Source organism: Carassius gibelio, chromosome A10, assembly GCF_023724105.1.
Source record: "Carassius gibelio isolate Cgi1373 ecotype wild population from Czech Republic chromosome A10, carGib1.2-hapl.c, whole genome shotgun sequence".
NCBI lineage: Eukaryota > Metazoa > Chordata > Actinopteri > Cypriniformes > Cyprinidae > Carassius > Carassius gibelio.
The window spans coordinates 27,068,074-27,095,673 of NC_068380.1; the positions used below are offsets into that span (position 1 = coordinate 27,068,074).

At 35.5% G+C, this 27,600-nt stretch overlaps 2 protein-coding genes and 2 long non-coding RNA genes across 10 annotated transcripts; 2 read left to right on the forward strand and 2 right to left on the reverse strand.

The window, feature by feature from the left end:
- Positions 1–1,144: 1,144 nt before the first annotated feature.
- Positions 1,145–12,458, reverse strand: LOC128021632 (uncharacterized). 6 transcript variants are annotated; one of them, XM_052608939.1, is made up of 4 exons: positions 6,165–6,271; positions 6,029–6,068; positions 3,958–4,243; positions 1,145–3,396 (listed from the first exon to the last, which is right to left on the reverse strand). In XM_052608939.1, the coding sequence occupies exon 4, from the start codon at positions 2,197–2,199 to the stop codon at positions 1,471–1,473; it is 729 nt and encodes a 242-aa protein (XP_052464899.1). In that variant the 5' UTR covers positions 2,200–3,396; positions 3,958–4,243; positions 6,029–6,068; positions 6,165–6,271; the 3' UTR covers positions 1,145–1,470. The 6 variants fall into 6 exon arrangements, 5 of the variants coding, with proteins under 5 accessions (XP_052464899.1, XP_052464898.1, XP_052464897.1 ...); XM_052608938.1 differs by having other exon boundaries at positions 6,029–6,099; positions 6,191–6,231; XM_052608937.1 differs by having other exon boundaries at positions 6,029–6,284.
- Positions 6,856–10,080, forward strand: LOC128021635 (uncharacterized). The gene is made up of 3 exons (XR_008185630.1): positions 6,856–8,400; positions 8,690–8,843; positions 9,024–10,080. It is a non-coding gene; the product is annotated as an uncharacterized LOC128021635 (long non-coding RNA).
- Positions 12,442–26,921, forward strand: LOC128021631 (uncharacterized). 2 transcript variants are annotated; one of them, XM_052608936.1, is made up of 11 exons: positions 12,442–13,247; positions 14,944–15,168; positions 16,190–16,329; positions 16,407–16,673; positions 17,547–17,865; positions 18,065–18,275; positions 18,407–18,475; positions 18,576–18,641; positions 18,776–18,889; positions 25,015–25,058; positions 26,086–26,921. In XM_052608936.1, the coding sequence occupies exons 3-10, from the start codon at positions 16,280–16,282 to the stop codon at positions 25,035–25,037; spliced, it is 1,119 nt and encodes a 372-aa protein (XP_052464896.1). In that variant the 5' UTR covers positions 12,442–13,247; positions 14,944–15,168; positions 16,190–16,279; the 3' UTR covers positions 25,038–25,058; positions 26,086–26,921. The 2 variants fall into 2 exon arrangements, with proteins under 2 accessions (XP_052464896.1, XP_052464895.1); XM_052608935.1 differs by lacking the exons at positions 25,015–25,058; positions 26,086–26,921 and adding an exon at positions 19,552–20,754.
- Positions 21,390–23,995, reverse strand: LOC128021634 (uncharacterized). Its single transcript, XR_008185629.1, has 3 exons — positions 23,746–23,995; positions 23,284–23,349; positions 21,390–22,374 (listed from the first exon to the last, which is right to left on the reverse strand). It is a non-coding gene; the product is annotated as an uncharacterized LOC128021634 (long non-coding RNA).
- Positions 26,922–27,600: the final 679 nt, after the last annotated feature.

Below are 27,600 nucleotides of genomic sequence, written 5' to 3' on the forward strand. Positions count from 1 at the left end.
ACAATAAGTGATTATTACATGATAGTCAAATGTGTGGGTTACACATAAATGAATATGGAGTGATGCGATGGACTGATTCATTTATAAGTCTTTTTGAGTTCATTCTGGTCCATATATATGTACATAAGCAGTTTCTTTGCCATTCTCATGACAAAGACTTTTGTGGAGACAAAATCCCTTCCCCCTTAGGAATTTCAGTCTGGTTCTGCTAGGTGGGGGGAAGTCAATGGAAGTGTTTACCTCATGGGTTTCCATGTGATGTCCAGCGTTGCATTTCATACATGAACAACAAATTTAACAATCTCTTCTGCAAATTAAAATAGTCAATAATTGTTCTAGTGGTGTTAATGTTGAAAACTGTTGTGTGCACAAGTTGGTTGGTCATCTTGCTTGGTTCTTGTGGCACTAGAACTGATTTATGACTTCCTGAGGAATTTGGCTCGTGTTCCAAACAGCTTTGATAGACTCTTTAATTTGTCTGGTTCGACTCATTTCTGTTACAGTGTGTATACAACAGCCATGCAAATTAAAACAAGGAATGGTAAAAGATGGATGTGTCAGATTTTACTTCCATATCACAAAGCTATGGAATGGGTTTTTTTGGGGGGTTCTTAATTTTTGACATGTAGTTATTTTTCCTTTTGGCAGCATCCCCTGCTGACTCTTTTCATTTTTATTGTTACTATTATCTGTTTAGTTGTTTATTAGTATTGAGTAATTGTTTAAGGTTATATGGTTGACATGTTCTGTTCTTTTTACCCACATAGCGACTGATATTTTAATTACTTACTCCTCCCTTGTTCATTTTCTTTTTTTTTATTCACAGTCTCCACAAGTTTTGTTGTATATAGTTCTTTTGGGGTTTCTGGTATTCTTAAATATCTTGCCTAGTCGAGGGGTGGCCTTGAAAATATTTTGGTGGTGGATAATGTCTTTTCTTGTAATCAAGAAAATGTGATCATTTACCTAATTAAAAAAATATAATGTTTTACCAATAACTCTATTCGTATCTTGTATAAAAAAAAAATATATATTTAAAAAAAAAATTGTGTATATATATATATATATATATATATATATATATAAACAAACATATACCGCCACCAGGAGTGGAGATGAGGATGAGAGTATATTGGTCTTGCATAACTAGAATTATTAATATTTTCTAGAAGAAAAAGGCAGCGTACAAGCATGTCCATCTTTTTGGAGGCATGATCTCAGTTCTTGTTCACAGTTTCTCAGGGGTGCAAACACATGTATGGTCAAAAAAGAGAGAGGTAATCGAAGCCCCCGCCCAGAGGCAAATATCCAGATACTTACATTGCCACCAACCCCTGCCATCCCCAGCCCACCCCATAGGCACAGACTAGAATGAAATTCTGAAAATCAAAATACACAGACGCTAATTTGTAATATTCTATTTCATTTTTAATTCCGAAACATAAACTCTCATTGAACTATCTTCTTGCTTTACTCCAACTTCCTCTTCTTCCTGGCCACCTCCTGCAACGTATCCAGGGCCTTGCGTCTGGCTGCATTAATTTTCTTATCAACATGTTTGAGACGTGTCTGCCTCTCTTCGGCCAGAGCAGTGGTCTTGGCCTTCTCTGCACTTTCACATGTAGCACTGCAGCCATACTCCACCTGCCTCTTCTGCTTTGCCTCCATCCTCTTCTCTCTGTCGGTCTTGTCCCTTCTCCCTGCAACCCTAATGTTCTGGCAGAGAGTTTTATCAATGTCAGCTCTTTTGAACATGCTAATGCCAGTCTTGCCCCTTGACCTCAGCACATATTTGACAGTCTGCACTGCATCAAAGGTGGAGATCTTCATGCTAGATCTTTTAGCATCAATCACATCTCCCATGAGACTAAAGGAGGACTCTACCAGTGGTCCATGGAAGATGGAGAGGGCCCGTCTGATAACCTGGCTGAGAGCTGGATACTTCCCCAAACTCATGACATGGGCCCACCACTTCACAATGTCATCTCCATCTTCATACTTGGCCAGGTTGGGGTCCACATTGTACCTAATGATCTCCTGGGTGATCTCACTCTCTAGGGGCACTAAATGTTTCATGATCCTAGCCAACTCCTTCAGCTGGGTAACAGCCTGGGAATGTTGAATCTCTGAACACAAAAGAAGATATTTTGGAAAAAGTCGGTAACCAAACGACTGATGGACCCCATTACTGACTTCCATAGTAGGAAAAAAAAATACTATGGAAGTCAATGGGGACCAGCAACTGTTTAATTTCCAACCTTCTTTAAAATACCTTTTTTGTGTTTAGCAGAAGAAAGGAAATAATACACTTTGGAACAACTTGAGGGAGAGAAAATTACAGAATTTTCATTTTTGGGTGAACTATTCCTTTAACATTGCTGCCCCAGCATGACTATACCAGCTCAGCAAACAGAAGTCTACAGAGAAATGTCACCTTATTTGAGCAGACTTTGCTTTTCCAGTGCTTGATCGGTACATGATTGGAGCGTTTGGGCCGTGAACGACAGAGCGGAACGCGCAGCGCAAACACGGAGTCGGACATTGAGCAGAGAGTGCAGCGCGCCGACACCTATGGCCGACACACACACAGACACACGGAACAGAGAGTGCGGCGGCGCACACGGAGCGGAAAAGACCCGCTCATGAAAGCTGCGCGAGAATGAAACCCGATCCACATATTTTCGGCTTTTCAATAGCAGCCGCAACAGGAAATCATTCAAACGAGGCAAAAAAGTGCTGCGTTAAATGCGTTTTTTTAACGCGTTAAACATTTCAAATTAATCGCAAAGATTTACGCGTTAATTCCCCCAGCCCTAGTTAATATTAATAAAACATCCTAACTATCAGCATTGGCGTGTTCTACCTCTTTTACTGACGCCTTACAAAATGGTAACATTAGCACCACAACCATTATTTGCTCTCGCACAAATTAGCAGTAACTTACTCCTGAATATATTTTTAGGTTACCATATATGTCGACAGATTACATTTTTCACGAGCACATGCGACCAAAATGGTTGTAATTTTGAGCCTAACAACTTTTTCTATGTAGCTACAGTCATCCATAATTTGATCTGATAGCTAGCGCTAACGTTAGGTCTTTACATGTGAACTTGATGTAGCTAAATCGTACTGATAGCAGGTTACACACAGACACACAACATATTACCACCACCTTTCCAGTGGTGGGACATGCACTTCAGACATGTGCGACGTGACATGTTTTTAACTTGAGTTCTTTGTAATATTTTCCGTTTTTTGTGTTATGCACTATTTATGTATTTGTGTGGTTACTACATTGGTGCCTGTCGTCTTGACAATTTTAGGGAGATGCCACTTTAACTGCAAGGAGATCAGGGAGATGCTCCGGCCTTCTGGATACAGACAGCCCAGGCCCTGTGGAGAAAGAAGCAGCACAAACCACATATTACTATTTGTTTAGATATGTATTAGTATTGCTTAATTTGTGCGTTTGTAAACACTGTAAACCCGGATAAGTTGAATTTACTTAAAAAAAACTGAGGTAACTCGTTGCCTTAAAAAAGTTAAGTAATGAAGCATTAGTTGAATAAGTGAAGTGGACTACGTTCAATGTACTAAACACACACACACACACACACACATATATATATATATATATATATATATATATAGAGAGAGAGAGAGAGAGAGAGAGAGAGAGAGAGATACATTAATTCACAAAACAATGTATGTTTACACTTATTTATTTATTTTAACTGAAATATTGTAATTATTTTTCCCTGCACCAAAATGTCTTCACATTCAGTGTTTTTTAAATTTATATAAAGAACATACTTTACAACAATTAAAACAATGTCAAAGCAAATCAGTGCAAAGGCACAAAAAAATGTATTGGGTCCATATGTATTCTCAATTTAATCAGGTTTATAGTGCTTACATTTATCTGCTTAAACAACACAGCATCTCAGTCATTACCATTAACTATGAATGCAGGCCCATACTGGTGCGAAGTAGGAAGCGTTCTGGGGGAGTGGGGCTCATTCAGTCCGTTTACCCCTCAAGTGTGGAGTCCGGTGCGACCGCATCAGTTGCACCCCCTAAGGACAGCCCTAGCTGAATGTATGTTACTGATCACTGAACAAAGTCTGTGCCAATGGAGAAAGTAGTCTCTTTCTTTTTTTCAGGACGACAGGATGTGGTTCTCTGCAGTTTCCATCTAAGCAAGAAATCCACTCCCACTTGCAGCATCACAAAAGTGCTTCTGTAAAATTGGGGAGAAAAAAAACAATCATTTTACATCCATTTACCAAAAATATTATTAACAGGTGAAATATCAGACAAGTATCAATTACAATACAACAATAGTTCACTTAAAGCATTTACCCAAAAATTCTGTCATAATTTTTTTTTCATCCTCATGTGGTTCCAAACCTGTATGACATACATGTCTTACATGGTACCATGTCTGTAGAACCGCATGAGTATAAGTGAACAATTCATGTGAACAATTTGTTTTAAGGATTATTTCGGGATTATAATTAAGGATTATATATTTTTTTCAATTATGTCATCATTTATTTACCCGACTGCTGGTCTCTGTGCATGAATATGTGTTCATGAGAATCTATTAGCAAAGCAATTCAATCCAACTCAACTAGGAAAAGCACAATAAAAACTAAGCATGAAATACAACAAATGTGCTTTTTTTTTTAATATAAATACATCTGCTGTGCTCGTCAGCTGTCATTTTGACAGTCATAACAATCGAAGCTCTGGTCAGGAGTCAGTGAAAAAGAATCAACTCAGTGAAGAAAGTACACAGTTTTCTTAAATTTTTTCACAACTTTTGTGCAATTCAGAGTGAACTAAACTAATAGTGTCTCATGAACACACAGTCATGCACAGAGACCAACAATCTAGTCAGGATGTTGGTTTAATAATATGAAAAAGTTCAGTATGTTTCTGATTCTTTCTACGATTCCTGAATTCCATGCTGATCTCACTGCGCTGAGGGCTCTATCAAAATGTATGCGCATAAATGGGACAGCACATAAATAAATGACAGTACCAAAAAAATCATATCTAATCTGTAGTTCATGCTAACCATCTGTCATACTCCAAGTCTTGTGAGGGCACAAATTCACTTTGAAGGGTGAACAATTTAACTCATGCATTATAGAGGATTTGAGTATATTGAAAAGTTATTTTCAAATATATACAAATTTATATATATATATATATATAAAAATATGAAACCTACACATACATACATATATATGGAAAAAATAACTACGTAAAATACAATATACTGAAACTCAACATTATGAAAACTCATTAAATTAATGCTTAGTATAATGACAAAAATGACAACATTTGGTCAGGAGACGTGCAAGAAACAATTAACATTGCTGATATTGCTATTTTGACATCAAATTTAATCTGTGAGAAATGTTTCAGATCATCTAGGCACGCACAGCATACAAATAGCATTAACGTTACTAAATAATATCATTTTATGAAATAACGTACATAAAGTAAATGAAGTAAAACACTTATTTTCCGTGTTTTCCTAATTTCCTTGTTAAAACCAACTTCTCCGTCTGCTCCGCTTTATAAATGAAAGAAAATATCTCTCTGAGGAAAGTGTAGGAGCGCACAACATATTAATTTCACAATAAATCAATATGCTGTTATAAAATAGATATTTTAAATGAGGTAAAACGCTTACTTATGGTCTTTTCTGCGTCTGCACCATCGTGGTGTGCTGCACAGCAGTTCAAATCTGTGAGGAACCATTAGGCTCGTTTAGGTGCGCAGAGCATTTAAATATCACCATAAAGTAATATCATCTTACAAAATACATGTAAACGAGGTAAATCACTTATGGTGTTTTCCTTTGATAAAAAACTAATTCCCCGTCTTCTCCCCATCGCGAGTGGAAGAAAATATCTCTCTTGAGAAAAAGTTTTGGAGTAAAGCACATAAATATCGCTAAAAACCAATATGATGTTATTAAAGACATTTTAAATGAGATAAAAACACTTACTTTTTAGATTTCCCATATAGAAATTAAAAGACGTCCTCGTCTGTTCCACATCGTGAGTGAAAGGAAATGTCCTTGAGAAAAGTTTATGTGCACACAGCAAATAAATGTCATTATAAAACAATATGATATTACAAACCCCATTTTATGAGTAAGGTTATGCACTTTATTTCGCCATATTCCGTCCTCATACGAGCCGCGTCGTGAGCAAAGAAAATGGCGTCTGTGAAAAGTATTTCAGATGGGTCAGGCGCGTGCACACGAGTAAATGTCCCGGATTTGACTATAAACACTCAAAGGTAACTCTGATTATTTACACCGGCCAGAGGGGCTGTTTACCATAGACAGTAAAAGTTTACACTAGATAAAATTCAACACCACAAATTTAACACTTTACTCTAAAAGTCCCCAACACTAGCATTTCAACACTGGGTAATTTGCTGTGATGAAAAGAAAAATATATCTTCCTCTTTACTTCCAATCATTACAATATTGTACAGCACCTCTTCAAGTTTTCATAAATTTTATGTTAACATCAGGGACACAACAATAAAATCCGGAAATCACAAATTTACCCGTGATTCCATGGAAAATAATTTGCGATTTCATATTTTGTTTTTGACCCTTTGAACCGCTGGACACGAGAAGCGCCAGGCTGCAGGGTCCGTGTATCTTTTGGTCATTCGATTTTCTATTTAAAAATTAATAAAGATAAATGAAAAACGGTTTGATTTTCGTTTTTTCGTTTTGTTTAAGAAACGGAAAACGAAAAATTAGCTGGATTTTTCGTATTTTTGTTTGTGGGTAAAAAATGAGATTATGCTTTAGGGTGTACTCACACTAGGCACGGTTGCCATGAACCGGGCCCGAGTACGATTGTCCCCCCTCCCCACTCCCCCTCTGGCCTGCACTCACATATAGGGTTTCAGCATTCGTGCCGGAGCACGCTTACGTCATTGTGGTGCGACGGTTTCGGGATAAACAGGAAGAGCGGCGCTCTATGAACACAATGGAGTGCATCGCTCTGTTTTCTTTGTGGATAATTTTGTGATGTTTGGTCCACAGCCTGTTGTTAAACAGATGTGTCGCCTTAGTGGCGCGAACATTTTCACGTAATCGTGCTGCTCGTATGAGGATGTTTGCAAGATACCAGCTGAAGTGCAGCAAGGACTTTGCAGTTTTTAGTTTTTTTTATGCGTTTTGCACCTCTGCCGTAGACCAAAGCGACCCTTTCCCTGCCATGTTGGTTTTGGAGCATCGCAAAACTGTGATGCAAAGCGTCCTTTTCCGTGCCCCGGCACGGTTAGCGCTCACACTGCATGCGAACCGCGCCCGAGTCCAACTGAACCGTGCCCTGGCCCACCTCTTCCAAGCGGGCCAGGGCCGGCCAATCGAGCCGCGCCCGGGCACGATTCGGAGCACTCACACTAGTCAAACGAACCGCGCTTTGGTGGTCAAACGCACTCGGGCACGGTTCAAACTGGCAGTGTGAGTACACCCTCAATTTGTTTGAATGTGTGGGCGGCGCTGAAACGCCCCTTTCATCCCTTCTGTACTGCACCGACAAGCGGCAACCGGAAGCTCAGTTCATCTTCACCAGGAGAGAAGCGGCAGACAGCAGAGTTTATTAATCCTGCGGATTATTTGCTAGTAGTGTGACTTGAATCTTAGCATCAGTTGTAGTGATGGGAAGTTCGGATCATTTCACGAATCGGACTTTTGAGTCTCGTTCAGCAAAATGAACGAATCTTTTTTCGAGTCATTTCAAATGAACGAACAACCAGAAGGTTCAGGAAGAAAAAAACAAAGTGCTTGCAGTCTGTTTCACAGGAGGCATTTTGCTGCATAATCGATCCACCACAAACCATATGCAACTATGGAAGCTCAACTTCCATTAAATGGACAGTAAAATAAATATGTGCATGTTACAGACTGTCTGGGCATGCACTTCCGCGTTTCAGAGATCCGCTTTTTACTTTCCGTCAACATTACATTAATTAACGTTTCGAAAATTGATTTTTGACATTTGTGAATCAATCAAGAATCGTCTGCTTATGCATTGCGATACATTTAAGAACTACTACCCCTAGAACCCCTACTAAATATAGTATATAATGTAAATGTAAAAATCTGAAATACAAAATAATAATAATAATAAATAAAATGGTATAGGTATTAATTACTATTGTGATATTGATTGTTATAGGAGACACTTTGACAAGTGGGCACTGGATGCTGAGTATTGAAGGCGAGGTGGTGTGTGAGGGCACTCAGCCCAGTTTCCTGTCTGGCCTTGCCACTCTGTTTGCTGCTTATTACTAGTTTAATCTTGAGTACCAAGTAAAAGCAGTGTGTACCTTGGAGTTCATTCAAAGGTAATGGTTGAATTCTAACAACTTCAGAACCAGCATTTTATAGATAAGTTATATCAGAACATTCCTTTTAATAATGTTATGTTATAAGTGTTATTTCTGTTGAGGCCTTTAAAACAATGTGTCTTAACTCGAGAAGAGAATATATTTGTCTCCCTATTTAACACCAGCAAGCTATTGAGTTAAATATGTTTTTTTTTTTTTTTTTTTTTTTATTAGTGGACATCTCCATCTTTCTTGGAGGTCCTAAAACCGATCTTAATTACATATTGTTTGTTTCATGAACCTTTAGGTGCTTTCTGGGCATAAATCCAGAGAGAGGATCCAAAGCCAAGGCAAAAGTGCCATCGAAATAAAAACAGGACAAGTGATACAGAAGAAAATGTGTGGCAGTCAACCCACATGTTGCCACTCTTCTGTGCAAATTCCTATGGAATTTTTGAAATGTAAGGATACACACACACCAAGATTGCATCTTCCTTTTATTGTTCTCTATCTGCCTTTGACTGTACCTCTCATCCCTGTATCTGTCACTAACTGTATCTGTCCTCCCCCTGTTTGTTTCTGAAAGTATTATTATGTTTTGTAATATAACTAATGTATTGTCCTCTTTGCTCTATTTCTAGTCACACTTTGAATCCTGGGATGGAACTTCATCTGGAGCATAATTGTTATTTGGTTGATTTTTATCTGTTTGATGGAAAGTTTGTATGACTTCTGCAAGTACGCAGCTCCAGTCATGCATCACTTTTTTTTGTATGACTTGTTTGGCCATATTGGTCTATTCTTTAATGATGAAAGCTATCTGAAAATGTCTTTGTGGTTTTTAAAGGATTAGTTCACCCAAAAATGAAAATTAAGTCAATAATTACTTCTGTCGTTCCACACCCGTAAGATCTTCGTTCATCCTCACAACACACATTAAGATGTGGCTCAGGGAAGCCTGCATTTCTAGCAAGATCATTTCTTTTTTCAATGCCCAGAAAGCCTCTAAAACATTTAAAACAATTCATGTGACTACAGTTGTTCAACCTAAATATTATAAAGCGACGAGAATACTTTTTTTGCCAACTTTTGTTTCAAATCATTTGCTCAGAACGTGTATCAAACTGCAAAAGTCACATGAACCATTGAAATTTCAAAACACTTATGACGTAACGAAGCCTCATTTACTGAAATCATGTGACTTTGGCAGTTTGATATGCTCTGATTTGAACTGAAAGATTAATAAAGCTTTGAAGCTTCATGAAGCAGTGTCATCCATCACGAGATATTGTTGAATAGTCATTATTTTGTTTTTCATAAACTGTTTTAAATATGTTTTTAGTACCTTTCTGGGCATTGGAAAAGGAAATGATCTTGCTAGCAATGTAGGCATCACTGGGCCATTAGGTTTTATAAAAAATATCTTAATGTGTGTTGTGAAGATGAACAAAGGTCTAAAGGGTGTGGAATGACATGAGGGTGAGAAATGACAGAATTTTCACTTTTGGGTGAACTGCTTTAATATGACCATGTTGGTCATGTTTCGGTTATAACTCAGTTTGAATATTTCTTTGTGTATAGGTCCATGATGGCCAATATGTTCCAAGTAATAAAAAAGAAATCATGTCAAAATTTCATATCCATTTAAAAAAAAAATGAAATAATTTTAAAATAAATAAAAATGAGTTCAAAATAAAATACTTTTTATGTCATTTTTTTAAATGTAAATTTGAAAGTGATATATAACATTTTGACCTGTTTTTTTATTTTATTTTAAAAATGTTATTTTTTGTATTTTTCTGGTGAATTAAGTTATGCATTATATAACACTTTATGCAGTTAAAGTTAAGTCAGCAATAGGGAAAATATATTGTATGCTATCATTTTACATACTTTAAATATAGCAAATACACATGCTTTTTTTTAAAGAATTGCTTTGCACAGTAAACTACTTGAATGTGTGCATTTGCTATTTAAATGATTGTTAAATGCCATATACAATGTATTAAAATGCAGTATATAATATATTTTTTGTAAAAATGCAGTATACAAAATCTAAAAAAATTAGTTACTGTAAATTTTACAGTAGTCTTACTGTAATTTAATTTACAGAATTTTACTGTAATTGAGAATACAGTAAAAATCTGTAAATTAAATTACAGTACGACTACTGTAAAATTTACAGTAACTGGCTGGCAACCCTGCTGCCAGTATTTTACTGTAAAATTTACAGTAATTTTTTAACAGTGTAGTCCTACATAGAAAAATTTCAAATGCAGTTCACCTAAATGCACTTTGTTTTTATGAGAGAACTGTTCATTTTAAAACCTTTCTGCAGACCAGTAGGCCTGTACATTAATATTGAATATACACATGAGTGGGATAAATTTTTAGTTTGAATTTTATTTTATACTGTGCATTGTTGCAATGTGCTTAAAAAATATTTCCATCATTTGTAATTATGTATTTTTTTTTTTTATATAAGTTATGTAATTGTAATTATCTTTGAAACTTTAATATTAATTTATGCAATTGCAATGTCTTAATTTTAGTAAAGTTAGTACACGGTCATAGCAATAAATGCAATGGTACTAATAATAGGCATAATTTCTTTCGGTGTTTCGGTTTCGGTTTTCGGCCTTGGTTTTCTCTTTTTCGGTTTTCGGTTTCGGCCAAGAATTTTCATTTCGGTGCATCCCTAATGAAAACATTTGGTTTAATCACATAAACACAACGGTATGATCTTCTTTCAATGTAGTACTTTTAACATAAACTGCAAACAATGCAAGATACATGTTTCAAATCACCGTTGTTGCTGAAATAATTACAGTAATACAGGCTATGCCACATTAGAAAATACACATGCATAACCTATGTAACTGAATCCATAATGCTTGTAATAGTATATATCCAGTGTGTTTTCAGAAGGTGTTATGAAGCACAACCATGAGGCTCTGTGCTAACAGAGTTTGCTGGCAATACAGTAAATTATTTCACTCTATACCATTTTACTGAATCTATACTGTAGTGGACCTTTAGAGAGGAGGGGTGAGTTACAGTAATTCGGCAGTCTCCACCATGGTAATCTGTTTACAGTATCGCATACATACAAGCATACTCTAATGTAAAATGCTGTATTTGATGCCATCTGTCTCCCTTCTACTGATGCATCTCTGATCAATCTGATGTTTTACAGTCATTGACTGTTTCCTCTCCCTTATACTCTATTCTGCTTTACAGGATTTTCACAAATGGCAAATTTCTCTGTATCTCTCTCTTTCTCTCACACACACACACACACACGTGTGTGCACACAATTTGAACATCGTGGTGGTTATTATCTATAAATCACTTATGTAAAAATAATTCAAACATTTGGTTATCCATATCAGAAATTGTAAACAAGTTCTATCGAAACTGTGTATTGAATCAATATTTATAGAGATGTACCAAATGATTCATTGATTAACCATTGAGATCAGTTGGATTAAATCATAGACAAATGTAGTAAACTGAACAAGAAGAGATGCAAATCAAAGGTTTGATAGTAAGAGCTTTATGAAAGGCAGTTACTTTGAATGAAACATTTATGTAGGCGAAACACTTATTTTGTGTTGTGAAAAGGATACTTTGTGATTTTGAGTATTGTACTTACACAATTGAAAACATGATGAAATGTTTGAAAAAAGTGCACTTTTGATGATCTGTTGTGATATTAGCACTAAGAGTTTTGAAAATGTACACCTAACTTGTGAAAATAGTACCAAAGCGAATAAAAAAAATAATTTATTTCACTTCAATAAGACCAATCTTATATCTATATTCCAAAGAATTCTTGAATTACAACCATTTAAGTTCGTAATGTGCATTGTCATGTCTATTAAAAAAAGGATGATACTTGTTAAGGGGATAAAACAACCAACAAACCTGCCAACAAACAAACGCACCATTCTCCGGCCCTGCTGAAGTTGTTCCGGTGGAGCGCGAGCTCGAGAGATAAAGCCATGATAGTCGACGAAGAAACTGTAATGTTGGGATTCGTAATGAAAAGAAATAAACAAGAAGAGAGGACGAGCACAGTTGCCAACTCTCGCGAGACAAATAAGCGACTAGAGCTTCAAAAACAAGCCCAATATTATTTGATTATTTATTTTCCGCATTATCATTTATTAACAATAAATGCGCCTGCAACATATTAAACTGAAACCAGTGCTTTATTAGAAAAGGATAAACTGATTAGGGAAAAAAAGGATAAAAATAAATAAAAATCAGGGAACTGCAACAAAGCGGAGAGAACGCACTTTCCTCATCTCCTGTTTGGCTGAATCGGATTGGAGAGAAGGAAAAGGACAAAAAGACAAGAGCATTAAGGGTAGCTGTAACATATATTTAGCTTAATAAAATAAAATTCTCCCCTTCGTTGGAGGCATTGTTTGTAGAAATTGAAATACGTGTATTTCTGTAGATCATAGATTGCGCCGCCTGCACGTTGAACGTCATTTTACTCCAATGAGGGGCGTGATTTTTTTTCCCAAACCGGTTGAGCACAAACCACGCCCCCTACGCGAAAACCCCACCCCGCAGCCGTGACTCACGTCTCTAGCTCGATTTCATTGGTCAACTCTGTTACCTCACCTGAGAAGAAGTTTGGACGTCAATCAAAGTCGTTGATGGATCCGTCGCTGACTAACGGTAAACAGTTCTTTTCAATAACATTTTATTATTAGAAGTATTTGTAGGTCTCAATGTGAGTTTTTACATGTATTATTAAAGTTTTCATTTGAACTTTATCTTATTCATTAGGTTCGCTCTCAGGAGAGTGCGCATGTTTGGGCTGTGGTGAAGACCAAGCCGTACATCTGAAGGTAAAAATATGATTTCAGAAAAAAATAAAAATAAATAAACATTGTACATATTTATATATTTTACCAAAGTAAACTGTCTCTGATTTTACTCAATGACAATGATATTCGACTCACTCATTAAACGCTCAATACTGGCACCTACTGGCATCATAATTTCTTGTTTTTTTATATTATAAAAATATTTAAAATAATCTCATGATATTATTTAATACAGTTGTATTTTTCAGTGTAAATTATTACATTTTATAGGTATAGATAATCACATTATTATAAATTGTATTCATGGATCAAATGTAAGAATTTGAAATAAAAGTATTAATGAGATTAATGGGAAAATGCCCTCTATAAAGGAAAAAAAATTAAATAAATACCCCTGGATAAAATTTAAAGGTCTCAGCTGATAGAAAACTGATAAAAATATTGCTTAAGAATAAATCATATTTGCAAACACATACACGCATGTTTGTTTTTGTGAAAAGTGTGTTCATCCCATAGGTGTAATGGTTTTTATACTGTACAAACTGTATATTCTATGGCCCTACACCAACCCTACACCTAACCCTAACCCTCACAGGAAACTGTGCATTTTTACTTTCTCAAAAAAACTCATTCTGTATGATTTATAAGCGTTTTGAAAAATGGGGACATGGGTTATGTCCTCATAAGTCACCCTCTCCTTGTAATACCTGTGTCATACTCATGTCATGATACAGAGTTGTGTCCTGATATGACACGAAAACAAGAGCACACACACACACACACACACTCACACACTACCAGTCAAAAATTTGTGATAATAATGAATTATTATTTTTCATTTTATTTATTTACTTATTTATTTTTACTGTTGTTTCTTATGCTCATCAAGGCTGCATTCATTTGATCAAAAAATACAGGGAATTTTTTTTTATTGTTAAATATTATTATGGTGTAAAATAATTTTTTCTATGGTTTCTAAATCTAATTTATTCTTGTGATCAAAGCTGAATTTTCAGCATCATTACTCCAGTCTTCAGTGTAATTTCCTCAAAAAGATTATTCTAATGTGCTGATTTATTATCAATGTTGGAAATTGTTGTGCTACTTAATATTTTTTTGGAACCTGTGATAATTTTTCAGGATTCTTTGATGAATAAAAGGTTAAAAAGAAGAACATTTATTCAAAATATTAATCTTTTCTAACAATATACTCTGCAGTTCTAAAGTTTGGGCTCAGTATTTTTTTTTATTTTTTTGAAAGAAATAAAAAAAATTATTCAGCAAGTTGTTTATTCAGTGTTAAATTAATACCAAGTGATAGCAAATATTAAAAATGTATAAAAGATTTATATTTTAAATAAATGCACTTATATACAGAAATAAATGACAGTTTAAAATGTATATTTAAGAAGGAAACTTTGTTTTATATTGTCATAACATTTTGCGTAGATTATTGTTTTTTCCTGTATTTTTTATCATCAAATGCAGCCTTGATGAGCATAAGAGACCTATTTAAAAACATAAGTCTTACTGATACTAAAGTTTTGAATGGCCGTGTATACACACACACTACTGTGCAAAAGATTTTGGACACTAGTATTTTATTTTATTTGTTAAATAAACTTGGTTTACTGTTATGTGTCTAAACGTTGGGCCATCTCAGTTATAATACTAATTGGTGAATTTTCTGTTTGGTGACTTCTTTTTACTTTTACAGAACTGGTTGCCTCCTGGGTATAAATATCACTTCTGCACATATCGTTTGTGCACTACAGAAGGCAACTCACACCTGGACCACACAAGTTTTGAGGCATCACTAAGAATTGCATTGACAGAAATTTGTGAAGTAAAGGAATGGGTGGGAAAGCTTAGTGAATCATCAGGAGTGAGTTGGAGAGTGGCAGTGACAAAACCAAATAAGGGACAACGTGTACTTTATAAGGTAATATCAAATAATTTAATTCATCTTTACACTATATAAGTGTAAGACCATTAGTTACACTGAAAATGACTTTACAGTAAATTTTGTTAACAAACAGAATTGTACTGTGCAAAAGGCACATTAGATTCTTCCCCCAAATTTCAAGACCATTATTTATATATGTATTATATATGTTTCACTTTATTCTGCCAGTAAGTAATATCAGTTAACACTGACTTTTACCATTAATTGAAATAGTCCAGTGAGATTTGTATCCCTGTGATGGACTTGCTATCTCTAGACTCCAGTATTTGTATAACCTTAGGACAAGTGAGATGGATTGATGGATTTTTGTATGCACAGGTGATCTGAAATCATATAGTTCACACATAGATCAAATCTCACCATCATCTAGTCCATCTGGGATTGCATAAAGAGGTGAAAAAATGGAGAGACACTAAAACCTGTGGCAAAATCTCCAATACACTTGGAGAAATATACCTGAAAATGTAAATGATAAAATCTAAAACATTAATAAAAAATGTATTCATGACATTATTTAATAAAAATACATAATTTAGAACACTATTTCTGAAAGCATCATCAATTTACAGCATATACATTACATATGCGAATACATTTTTCAATTTTTTTAGCTTTGCAGGTTGATTTATCCAAAGGTCTTGGAGATATTTGCACAGTATGTAGCCTGTCTTTTTTTGTTTCTTTATGGAATCCCTGTTGGACTGTTGAAACTGAGATCATATATCTGTGTAATCCATACTTTTTGCTGTTGGACTTGTTGCAATTTTCTCCCTGGAAGAAGAGATCTTATATCAATGTCAATGAAATGTTTTCCTGGACAACTAAAGGAGTAATAATAAAAATAATTACAATTAATGGCAAAATGTAAGTTTGGACATAATTTTCTATTGCCAGAGTAATGTAAAATATATAAATAACTAAATAAAAAAATTAGCATGTCTAAGATTTGTGCATACTTCTATACATATTTAAACATTCATATTATGTCTATCTTTAGGCTCATTACAGGTGCCAGCACAATGTTTATGTCCGATCAGACACGGCTAATCAAAGGCGGCTTTCAAAAAATACATGCTGTGAGGCAAAAATGGTTTGCACTCTGGTGAAGACTACAGACAAAAGGGGAGGAACTAGTAGGTGGGTTAGAAATGTCAAGATTGGATAAAATCAGTGCTTTTGCTTGCTTCTTTGTGTGATTTGTTTTTATTTTTCAGGAGCATTGATCCCCATATACCTACTTACCCAACTTCGGTGCGTTTGTACAATGTACACAATCATAACATCTTTGTTGCGGAGGCACTGAGGCACAAGGATGTAGGGGTCAAGGCAATTGAAACCCTGACACAGTTGTTTGAGGTTGGGCACAGTCCAACCTCAGCTCTGGCTGTACTTAAAAGTGACCTGTTGGCTGAGCATTTTAACAAATATGTATATGTCTCAGCCAACCGTGCCATTTGCCCAGACCTTCAGTTTTGCTACAGGTATGTGAATTTCACTTGGTGCAAATCAGTTGCTTTGATGAACTTATTTAGTCAAGACAATTTTAATTTGCAGACTGTATCAGAAGTTAAAAAAGCAGGAGTTTGGAGAGTAAAGTGGCGAGGCAATGCTAGCGGCTTTGGAAAGACAGGTAGAATCGTACAATGCAGCCTGTAATGACACCTGCGCCAAGCTTAAAATATCTTCAGCAGGAACACCACTTGTAGCCATTTGTTCCCCATTGATGAAACAAACACACACTCTCTCAAATAGTGGAGAAATGTGTTTTATGGATTCATCTGGTAACATGGACCGGGAGAACTGCAGGGTGTTTCTCCTCCTCACACACACCTGTGCAGGTGGTCTTCCTCTTGGGATAGTGATAACACAGTCAGAAGATGAGAAGACAATTAGTGAGGGATTAGAGCTGCTGAAGTCCTTACTGAAAAAAGATGCCTTTGGAGGGCGAGGTGAGGCAGGCCCTCGTGTGTTTTTGACAGATGACTCAAAGGCTGAGAAGGGAGCTATAGCACAGGTCTTTCCTGAAGCCGCACAACTGCTCTGCATATTTCATCTTCTCCAAGCTGTGTGGAGGTGGTTGTGGAACAAAGAACATGAAGTTGAGATGAAGGACAGGCAGACAATGTTCAGCATAGTAAAAGACATGCTTTATGCCAGGGAGATGAGTACAGTTGAATTACTCTACCAGCAAGCCCTTGACAACCCTTTGACCATCAGGTAGAGAAAATAGTAGACAGTTAGAGGTAGCTTAAATATTTTAGTAGTACTTCTGATGCATTTACCCTCCCGAGACCTATCCTGAGGGTTTTATTGTATTGTTTTTATTCTTTACAATTTCTCTTTACCCATTACAGATACAGGAAATTCCTGACCTATCTACAGAATCTTAACAGTCGACGTGAGAGTTGGGCTCTCAGCTATAGGAGGGACTTGCCAACCCGTGGCAACCAAACCAATAACTATGTGGAGGCTGCAATGCGTGTCTTGAAAGACAAAATACTTCATAGGACAAAAGCATTCAACCTGCCTCAATTATTCAACCTTTTCATTACCCGACTAGAGATGTACTATGAAGCACGTGTGACAGACGTTGCTCTTGGCCATTGGGAGGCATTCCACCGGTCAAGATTTCTTGCTACACAAAGTAATATCAAAGCATCGGATATTTCTCAGGTAAAATGTAATTTTTAATTATGGATCATTAAAAAACGTGTGTTTTTAAGCCTTTTAAGTCTTGTTTTCATAGTGTCATCATCAACTGGCAAAGTTAAACTTCAATACGAAATACGCGAGAATGCAGGTCCGTTCTGTGCATTTTTATAATTGAGAAACATCCAATATGTCTGTATTTTTGTCTTTATGTCACTGTTAGGTTGGAGAAAAGAAATTTCAGGTAAGATCATCCACATTAGGGCACACATATACCGTGGACATGGAGCTGGAGCTCTGCACTTGTCCAGTTGGCCATAGTGGGGCACCATGCAAACACCAGGCAGCAGTAGTGCAAAATTACAACATCACCTCCATCAACTTTCTCCCCACAACAGCTGAAATGAGGGCTGAGCTGCTGAAAATAACAAAAGGTAAGTATTTCTTTGTACCATAGGTTGTCACACACACACTGACTAATGCTGTTTTTAAAAACTTTCTTCTTTAGATATTTTAACTATTAAATTATTATATTAATTATATGTCTTGTTCATCATCTTCACAGCCTCAGTTTCTCTTGACTTTCTAAACCCTTTACGGCAAAATATGCCAACGCCAAGCACATTAGCTCCAGGTAAGGAAGTTCAAGTGGGACAAAGAAACTTCATTAAACATGCTTAATTCTTAACAAAACAACTATTACAGCAGTGCAACATTGGTATACATTTTTTTAGACATGCCTCGGAAACAAGAAACCTGCACTTCTGATCATCAGTATCATCTCAGTGCTGAAGATGATGGTCAGTATAAAGGGAGGGATGGTGCTGTTTTTTTTAAAATGTATTTTCTTTTATTTTCTTTCTTATGGTGGCATATTGAACAGAAACACTCTTGTAACATTTCAGTTTGTCTATCTGTATCTTTTGAATTGTAGAGTCACATCAGCTGGACCTGTCTTCGACCAGTTCTACACAACTGCAACAAATATCACCTATGCAAGAGGACCCATACTCCAACCATCCCTGTGTTCAGGGTAACACAGAGGGAGGTGAGTCAATTAAGCTTAAAGTTACATTAAAAATTCTGTATAGATGCTTATTTGGGCCCTAGCTTAAAGGGATCCTTAAAGGGATAGTTCACCTTAAAATGGTTATTGGTTGGTAATCAAACAGTTGCTGTAGTATATTTGCATTGTCATTTTTCCATGCTGTGCATATTTGGAACAACCTTATGCTGAGTAAATTACGTCAGATGTTTGATTTTTTTTTTTTTTTACTTTGCACACGTTGGCATAGTCTGCCGTTTGGTATTCTTGCTTTAACCTTTTTGGTCTTAAGTGCAAGCTTTTTAGTATTTTGAGGGGATCTACTACTAAACAATATTCTGTATTCAATTATACGCCATTTATTTCTGTAAAAAAAGAAAATGATTAAAAAAACATTTTATACTTTTTTTTTATTAATTCAGTAAGTTAAAAGTAGGTAAATTAAAACAAAGGTATTTAAAATCCAATGAATGGAGGCAGATTAATAGAAAGAGATAAATGTAATCAAGTGCAATACTGTAGTATAACCAGATGACTGTATAGGCATATATTTAAACAGGACTGTGTGATTCCTGTTGTTGAGAACAGTGTTTTTCAGCTTTTAATAGGCATTTGTGGGTGTTTGTTGTTATATAATAGTTTTTTATTGTTGTCTCTTTAAACAGCATCTTTACCTCAGTCTCCTGTGAAACGGATGCTGAGACTGCTCAGTGAAATGGCTGAAAACCCAGACTACAGTAATGCCATGTCTAAAATGGCCAAGCAGCTTGAAAAGATACAGCACAACCAGACCCAACTGATCTCGGCATTTTACTGCTTTGGTAAAGGGATGTCAGTATCAAAACGTGCAGCAGCGTTAAGACGAGCTGCTAGACGACCAGGTCCTATTATTGGCTGTCAGCCAACAGCAGTGGCCAGAAGAACAGCTAAGACTGGTTCTAGGCAGCGTTTGACAGCTGGACGCCCCAGAAAATGCAATTCTGGTTCAGAGCATGACTACAGCAGATATACAGGGAAAAAGGCTGTCAGGGTTCGCCACAAATTGTCAGAATCTGTGGCAATGAATTACTCACATCAAGCATAAAATTATTTGTATGACGTGGGTGGGTTTGGGTGTGTGTGAGTGTGTGTGTGTGTGTGTGTGAGTGTGTTTAAAAATGGTTATTTCGTAGATTAGTTAATGCAAACATAGTATTATTTATGAAATTTAGATCCAGACTGCAGGTTATGTAGCCATTTTAAAATCATTTTTGGAAACTTGTTAAAAATATTAACTGCACAGAAAAAAAATTCAAAAGTTTTTATAGCAATTGTGAATTGCATGTAATGTTTTTGTGTACCAGGACATTTTTGTATTTTATCTATGTAATTGATAAATAAAGCATTCTATGGCCAGTCAGCAAGTTGATTATTACTAATCATCACGCAAAATGCAAACAAAGACATGCTTTTAAATCGTTGTTGGGTTACTTTGATGCCACTTTAAGTCAAGATGCACCTAAAGTCTTGAATTCTGGGCTAGGAATGCAGGTAAAAGGTCATATTGTTCGCTATATTAAATTAAAATTATATATATATATATATATCAGTATTAAGCTTCTCTGTGTTCCTGTTTTATAGCAGCCTACATTATGTAACTTAATAATTTTTTTTATTTTGTACACCCTTTTATTTGTGTTTTGGATATTATATCCATATATCTATGATTGTATAAAAATCTGTTCGTTTGTTTCAAGGCAATGTAGCAATAAGCACTGTGATAGAGTTGACCAATGAAATCGAGCTAAAGACGTGAGTCACGGCTGCGGGGTGGGGTTTTCGAGTAGGGGGCGTGGTTTGCGCTCAACTGGTTTGGGGAAAAAAATCACGCGATTTCAAATGTCTATCAACTGAAACACGGCATGTCGCAATCTGTGACGAATTAGGTGAGAACCAATGAAGCTGCGTCCGAAATCGAATACTGCGTACTGGGTACTACATTTGAATTTGAACGTACTACTAGACCGTTAGAAAAGTACGTTCTATATAGTATGAATGTGGGTAGTATGAATGGATTTCGGACGTACTACATCCGCCATGTTGACATTGTCACGTGACATACGTCGTCACAACAGCGCGTAAATTTAAAGAGCCTCTACTGAGCGTACATCGGTGATGTCTTTCGTTTTTCTTACCGCTTTCGTCTGCGTTTTTACATCGTTTGAATTAACAATTCAAAGCAGGCGTCGGTCAGCTGTTCGCAGATCATGCCTTCGTTGACAGCTTGTAAATCCTTTACTAAATATAAATTTAGCTTTTAATTTTCTACCTCAGAATAACAGCAGCTACAGCTGTGAACAGATTGACAACCTGATTTTATGTAAGGATATAAAGTAATTTATTGTAATAAATAAATACAAATAAAATTACACAAAACGAACATAAATTAATAAACTTGAATGAATGCTTAGACAAATACACATACACACACACACACACACACAGATATATACACAAATACAAATACATTATAGAAATATACACAGAAACACACATACACACATCACAATATATACATTAATACATACATAATATATACATTATAGACAATATACACACATATGTAAATACATATAGTTAAGATTTAGATATATCAGCAAAAAAATTTGTAACCTATTGAAATTTTATTCTAAAAAACAAAAACTACATATTAACAGACTGTGAACAGCGTCATACAGGCTGCTGTCACTGGCCTTCGACATCCAAGAGCTGCATAACATTGTGCACAGAATGAGCAGGTCAGGTCTGTCATGGGGATTTTGAGGAGGCTGATTGCCTTCTTCACCACAGATGACCTGGGGGCAGTGGAAGCAGTTTTCTTCTGGTAGCTGACACAATAGATGGCTGTCACATACAAATTGAAACTCCAGCAAGTGAAGCCCAATGTTATTTCAACAGGAAGCGGTTTCATTCTGTTCAGCTGCAGGTCACCACCATGGTAAGTACCTTGATATCTTTGTTGAGTATCCTGGGTCTGTGTATGATGCCAGGGTGCTGAAGAACACTGGAGGCCTATCCACCTGCAGGAAAACACATCCTGGGAGATGGTGGGTATCCTTGTTTGAGTGCACACATCTGCCTCATCACAGCAGACAGGGAGTCTGAACACAATCCTGCACAGCTTTGATTCAACACCAATGATGCTCATGCACAGAACATTGTTGAGAGAGCCTTCAGGATAATGCAGACCAGCTGTGCTCCATCTTCTTCTTCAAGGCCCTGGAAGTGAGTCCTGCCTTTGTGCAGATGTTGTTGCATGCTGTGCAGTGCTCCACCACCTCGGTCTTCTGAATGAGGACATTGCTGATCCAGAAGTTGTGGAAGATCATGACGATGATACACTGGAACCCCAAAACACAGAAGTCAGCACAGGAGAGCATGTGCGGGACAATCTGAGCACAGCTGTGTCACACCAGATGACCATGTGCAGCTCTTCAAGAGCAGATTACCTGTAGGACAGTTGAACAGGTTAAGACTCTGCAAATCACTTCATGTTCTCATAGTGCTATTGTTTAAGCTTGTGTAAGTTGTGTAAGTTAATTTTAAGACTGTCAAATCAAGATATACATATATTAGTTATTTAAGAAATATAAATACTATAAAAAAAATCACATAAATATGTATAAATACACATGTAAGTATTTAAATTTAAACGTGTGTGTATTTATATATTCACATAAGTATATTACACTCATAACTGGGAATTCATATTACCGTTGAAAATGAAAATTTTACAATTTGAAAATCTAGAAACATATCACATAACATAGCATACCAACATATTTACAACAAGTTTAATTTTATAATATGTATTACTTTATCCCTGGGGTATATTTTAGATTTCCACTGTTTTCCACTCATTTTTGATTCCCAAATTTAAAGTCCTCATCTACAGTTACTGAAATGAAGCTGCTGAAGTTTATTTTCCTGACATTATTATAGAAACGTCTTAAGAAATTCCCTTTTGCTGTTGCTTTAAGCTCTATTATACTACTTTATGAAAATGTTAATGTGGTTTTGTCTGAAGCTTTAAAAAATAAATAAATAAATACATAAAGATAATAATTTGTATGGGTATTTCTCTAAAGTGTGGCACCCATTCTCAAGACAACATTCTTCAGATGTTACGATGTTGCCTGTATAAAAAAACAACTGGAAACTGCTACAAAATCAGTACACACAACTGCTTCAAAAGTTATTTGTTATTAAGTACTTTGCAACTGACAAAATAGCAACTGGAAATACCTGGAAATTCATATTGTAATAAAAAACAAAACAGCATAAATCAGTGCTTATCCTAACATAAATACATGTAAAGAGTGTGTGTAGTTAAGATTAATTTTAATTTATATACTTACTGAAATATGCTTTCCAGTGGATAGGGTTTAATCAGTGGATGAGAACAAGATTGTATTCATCAGTCTCTGTAAGATCAGAACAGGATTTACACATTACTGATGATTTATGATCAAACTGAGGCACCTATTAACAATAGTTTGCCTTGTAAGTTATCCAACAATTTTTTAAAATCAAAATATAAACACTAGTAAAATGTAATTTAACTCGTTTCAATTACTTAACATTTTGTAACTTTATATCATTAAATTACTTAACGAGCCGTCTGTATAAAGCAGCCTTAACAAGCTGAGGCACAGCCTCTCATTGATAATGATTATTAAACATATTTTTAAACTCAATTTACAAAATAGTCTCATCAGTTTACAATATGTAAAACTTTAACAAGTCAGTCGTTTACTTGGATTATGTTAAACAAGTACACTTTAACCACAATGAACAGCGTTAATCCATAAGGTACTTACACTTCAAAACAGCGGCGTCACGATTTTCCGTTATTTTCGAATATGAGTATGACGAGTCCTCTCCCGTGGCCTCATGGGATAGAGTAGTGTCCATCCTATGCATACTACGGAATTCGGCCGGAAGTAGTAGGCCATCCGGGTACATCTCGCATACTGTTTTTCGAATTCTAAGAATTCGGACATACTACTTGCTTCGCATACTGTTTTTCGCCTACTATATAGTATGGAAGTATGCGATTTCGGACGCAGCTTGAGAGTTCGATATCAGTGCCGTAAACCGTGTCGTAACGTTTCTCGAGGGTGGCGCACTGGCGCTATTTTCACATTCAAATCATATAACGAGCGCGGGCTTTGACTATGTGACGGTCGCTGTTACTGAGAATGAAGATGAAGATCGATTGATAAAGGGCTGAATTTGGATATGTTCCTTGCAAACTTCTGGATTCTAAAGATATGGAGTACAGCAAACAAATAAAATGGATGTGATTTGTAATTTCATGCTGTGCTTTTGTGTATCTATGGTTGTAATGCCACTCATTGGATAGGAGAAAATCGCATGCTGTTTCAGGTTCAAAATAAGTCATTCAGAATTATTTGATCATTAATTATTAATTACTAATGGGTTCCCTATGTTTTCACTTTAGAATACTGTTTCAGATTCTAATTAACGTTAATTCTTCAGGAATTATCTGATAATTCTTTGTTAATTACTAATGGGTTCCCAATATTTTCACTGTAGAATAGGCCTAATGTTTCAGGTTCAAAATAAGTCCTGCATAATTATTTTATAATTCTTTATTAATTACAAATTGGGTACCTGTATTTTCACTTTTCCTGGTATATATATATATATATATATATATATATATATATATATATATATATATATATATATGTATGTATGTAAAACTGTTCATTAGTAGTTACTTCATAGTTATTTTTCTAGAACCCTAAGTAGTAGATAATCAATAGTAGTTCTTCAGGAGGTATGACAGAATACATTAGTTATTGATTAGCTAACTGTTACTTAACATAATCATAAAATTATATTACATACTGATTATTTAACACATCTTCCTTAGTAGTTAACAGCAGTTAGTTAAGTGTTAATGAATAATCACCTGTTAGTTCTTCAATAATTCCTTATAAGTTATGTAGTAAGTAAGAAACAGTATTCTAAAGTGTTACCTGAATATGTATTGACTCCTTGTTAAAGAACAACATTTAAATAACATACAGTAATACAATGTCTTTGTCTTCCTGCCACAGGGGAGGACAGAACATCTTTATGACTGGCAGCCCTGCACAATGTGGTATGTTAAATATCTTTTGGTTATGTATGATTACATGCATTTTATTATTGGGCTCTTGGATCTATCTGTGCATGGATCTCTCTGTACTGGAAGAAAGCATTCACACACCAATGTGTCCCTGAGCAAGATACTTAACCCCTAGTTGCTCCAGAGGCGTGCGACCTTTGACATAAACAGCATTTGTAAGTCGCTTTGGATAAAAGCATCAGCTAAATGAATAAATGTAACGTAATGTACTGTTTTAATTTGTGGGGATTGTTGACAAGCCATTGTCTTGGGTAGAGATTATTAAAGAAAAATTGTACTGCAAACAGTTTTTGTATGCTGTTTACAATTGTGAAGAAACTGATATGTTGTACTGTGCATCCGCAGCCGTATGAAACCAAAAGTGAAAAGTTACGTTTCTGCTGTAAGTCTCTACAAGAGGAATGCAGTGATTGGAGATGTTTATGGTATAGTCAGAGGAAACATCAGGGTTTCAGGGTTTGGCAGTTAGTACACTGTGAATGGATACATTTATTTGTCAGTTAGATGATTTTTTTTTTTTTTTCACAGCATTTTTGACATTTTAAGACCACGTTTGGTCCACCTGACAGCTGTATTGTGCCTATCTAAATTTTTTTACACAATTATCTAGTTTTGTTTATTTTTCCATGAGCAACAGTTACTGTAAGAAACTCTGACATACCATAATGGCCGTCATGTTTTATATCTCGTTTTAAAGTAATTTTGCGCACATAGAAACCAGATACAACAAAATGATAATGACCTAAACACTACAAGACCTTCCTCCAACTCTGGCACAGCTCTAGTGTGGAGATAGGTCTTGCTATGCAAGACTACGTTAACAGTTACATAATTTTATCACCTCGTCCCCACTCTGGAACAACAGATTCTTGATGCACTGCACTACTCTACAAAGTATTGTAAAACAGTAAATGTTACAATCATGACAATCAATTCATTGTGTATTATACTTACTAATTCTCCTTCAACTTCCCTCTCTTTATTTATTTGTTTTTCACAGTGGAAAGATCTGGCCTCCATCCTGGCAGCCAGCCTGATTCCCATCCCGTGCAGCCTGCAAATATGCAACATACATTGCAAACATAATTTTTTTCCTTGGTCTTGTTAAGTGTTTTTTCTTTACATATTTTTTGTTGTCCACTTGTATTGTTCCATAACATTGTCATGTTACATCAGTTAAGCAGTTTGTAATGTAATTTGAACTTTAATATTCTTCATGTTTTGTCTTCAAGCTTGTTACAATCTCTTTTATGTGTATGGATTCAATAAAGGGCAACAGTCAACAAAACTTAACATTTCTTAAACTTGAAGGACCCCTATATGGATTGTTTTGTGGCCAACAGACCATGGAAAAGTTACAGTTGATCATATTTTGACTCAGACAAGCTAAACTAACAACTTAGTAACAACTGATCCTTTCACAACTGCCATAATGTTCAGTCCACTGATGACACACACAGTTGGAGTGCTTTACTGGGGGACATAGCTTAATATCAAAGAGGACACGGTTTAATTTTAAGATTATTTCATATTAAATTTCATATTAAATAACCTCCGCCACAAATTAAACTAAATGAGCAACTTCCCATTTTATTCACAGGCTTCGAAATAGCAGTCTTTCAACCATCTTGTGCTAAATTACAGTACCGTAATTAACTATGAAAACATGCCATATCCTAATTTGCATAACATACTGTTTGGACTAACCCTCTGTAGCAGTTACCTTGAAGCTGATTGTGTATTGACAATGTAAAATAGCTATTTAAAGTTTTGATGGGAATGAAAATGTACATTTCACAAACTTCAAATATGGGAATTGACAATCTTTAATAAAAGTTTTTGGTACTACATTTTCTTGTTCATTTACCATTTCTGTTCATATCAAAATAGAGTTTAAGAAAAGTAAATAGCCTATTGAGATTTTGAAAAAGGTAATGTATACCTGTATAACAAGAAAAGGGAAAGGAGATAATATATACATATTTACACATTTAGGAGTAATTTGTAGCCTTATATTAGTAAGTTAAAAACGACGTGAGTATGCACTGTAAATGTTTTAATTTAATATGGGTGATTTTTAGGTCTGTCCATATATCATTGACCTTGACTACGTAATATACTAGCACCTTAATCCTTACTAACACAATGCAATATTGTGTAAGTAAGCTACTGATAACATTTTATTTGAGTCGTGGTGGCCCAACAAACATTTTAAAATTCTAATTAAACAATATACAAATCAAATGCCTAAAGTTAGCTTTTTTCAAATAAATGACATAAATTCAGTGTAATATATGTTTCGGCAGTAGTTAAACATTAAGATACTCTCCTGATATGTTTTTCTATGGAAACCCTATTTTGCAAACCAGAAGAACTACTGTGATGCTGATTTCTTTTCTTTTCAAGCTCTGAAAATATCTCAAATAAACCAAATTCTTTTCTTTTGCATAACATACAACACCTAAATACAGTGTAAGTACTAGTTTGGTTGTACTAGATATTCAATATATTTTCT

Bases quoted from the DNA above. Each gene is read 5' to 3' on its own strand.
- LOC128021632 (XM_052608941.1), bottom strand. From the start codon at position 2,199: ATGGAAGTCAGTAATGGGGTCCATCAGTCGTTTGGTTACCGACTTTTT.
- LOC128021631 (XM_052608935.1), top strand. From the start codon at position 16,280: ATGGTTTGCACTCTGGTGAAGACTACAGACAAAAGGGGAGGAACTAGT. The intron at 18,642-18,775 runs GTCAGTATAAAG...TTTGAATTGTAG, and splicing joins TCTCAGTGCTGAAGATGATG to AGTCACATCAGCTGGACCTG. The intron at 18,890-19,551 runs GTGAGTCAATTA...CTCTTTAAACAG, and splicing joins TCAGGGTAACACAGAGGGAG to CATCTTTACCTCAGTCTCCT.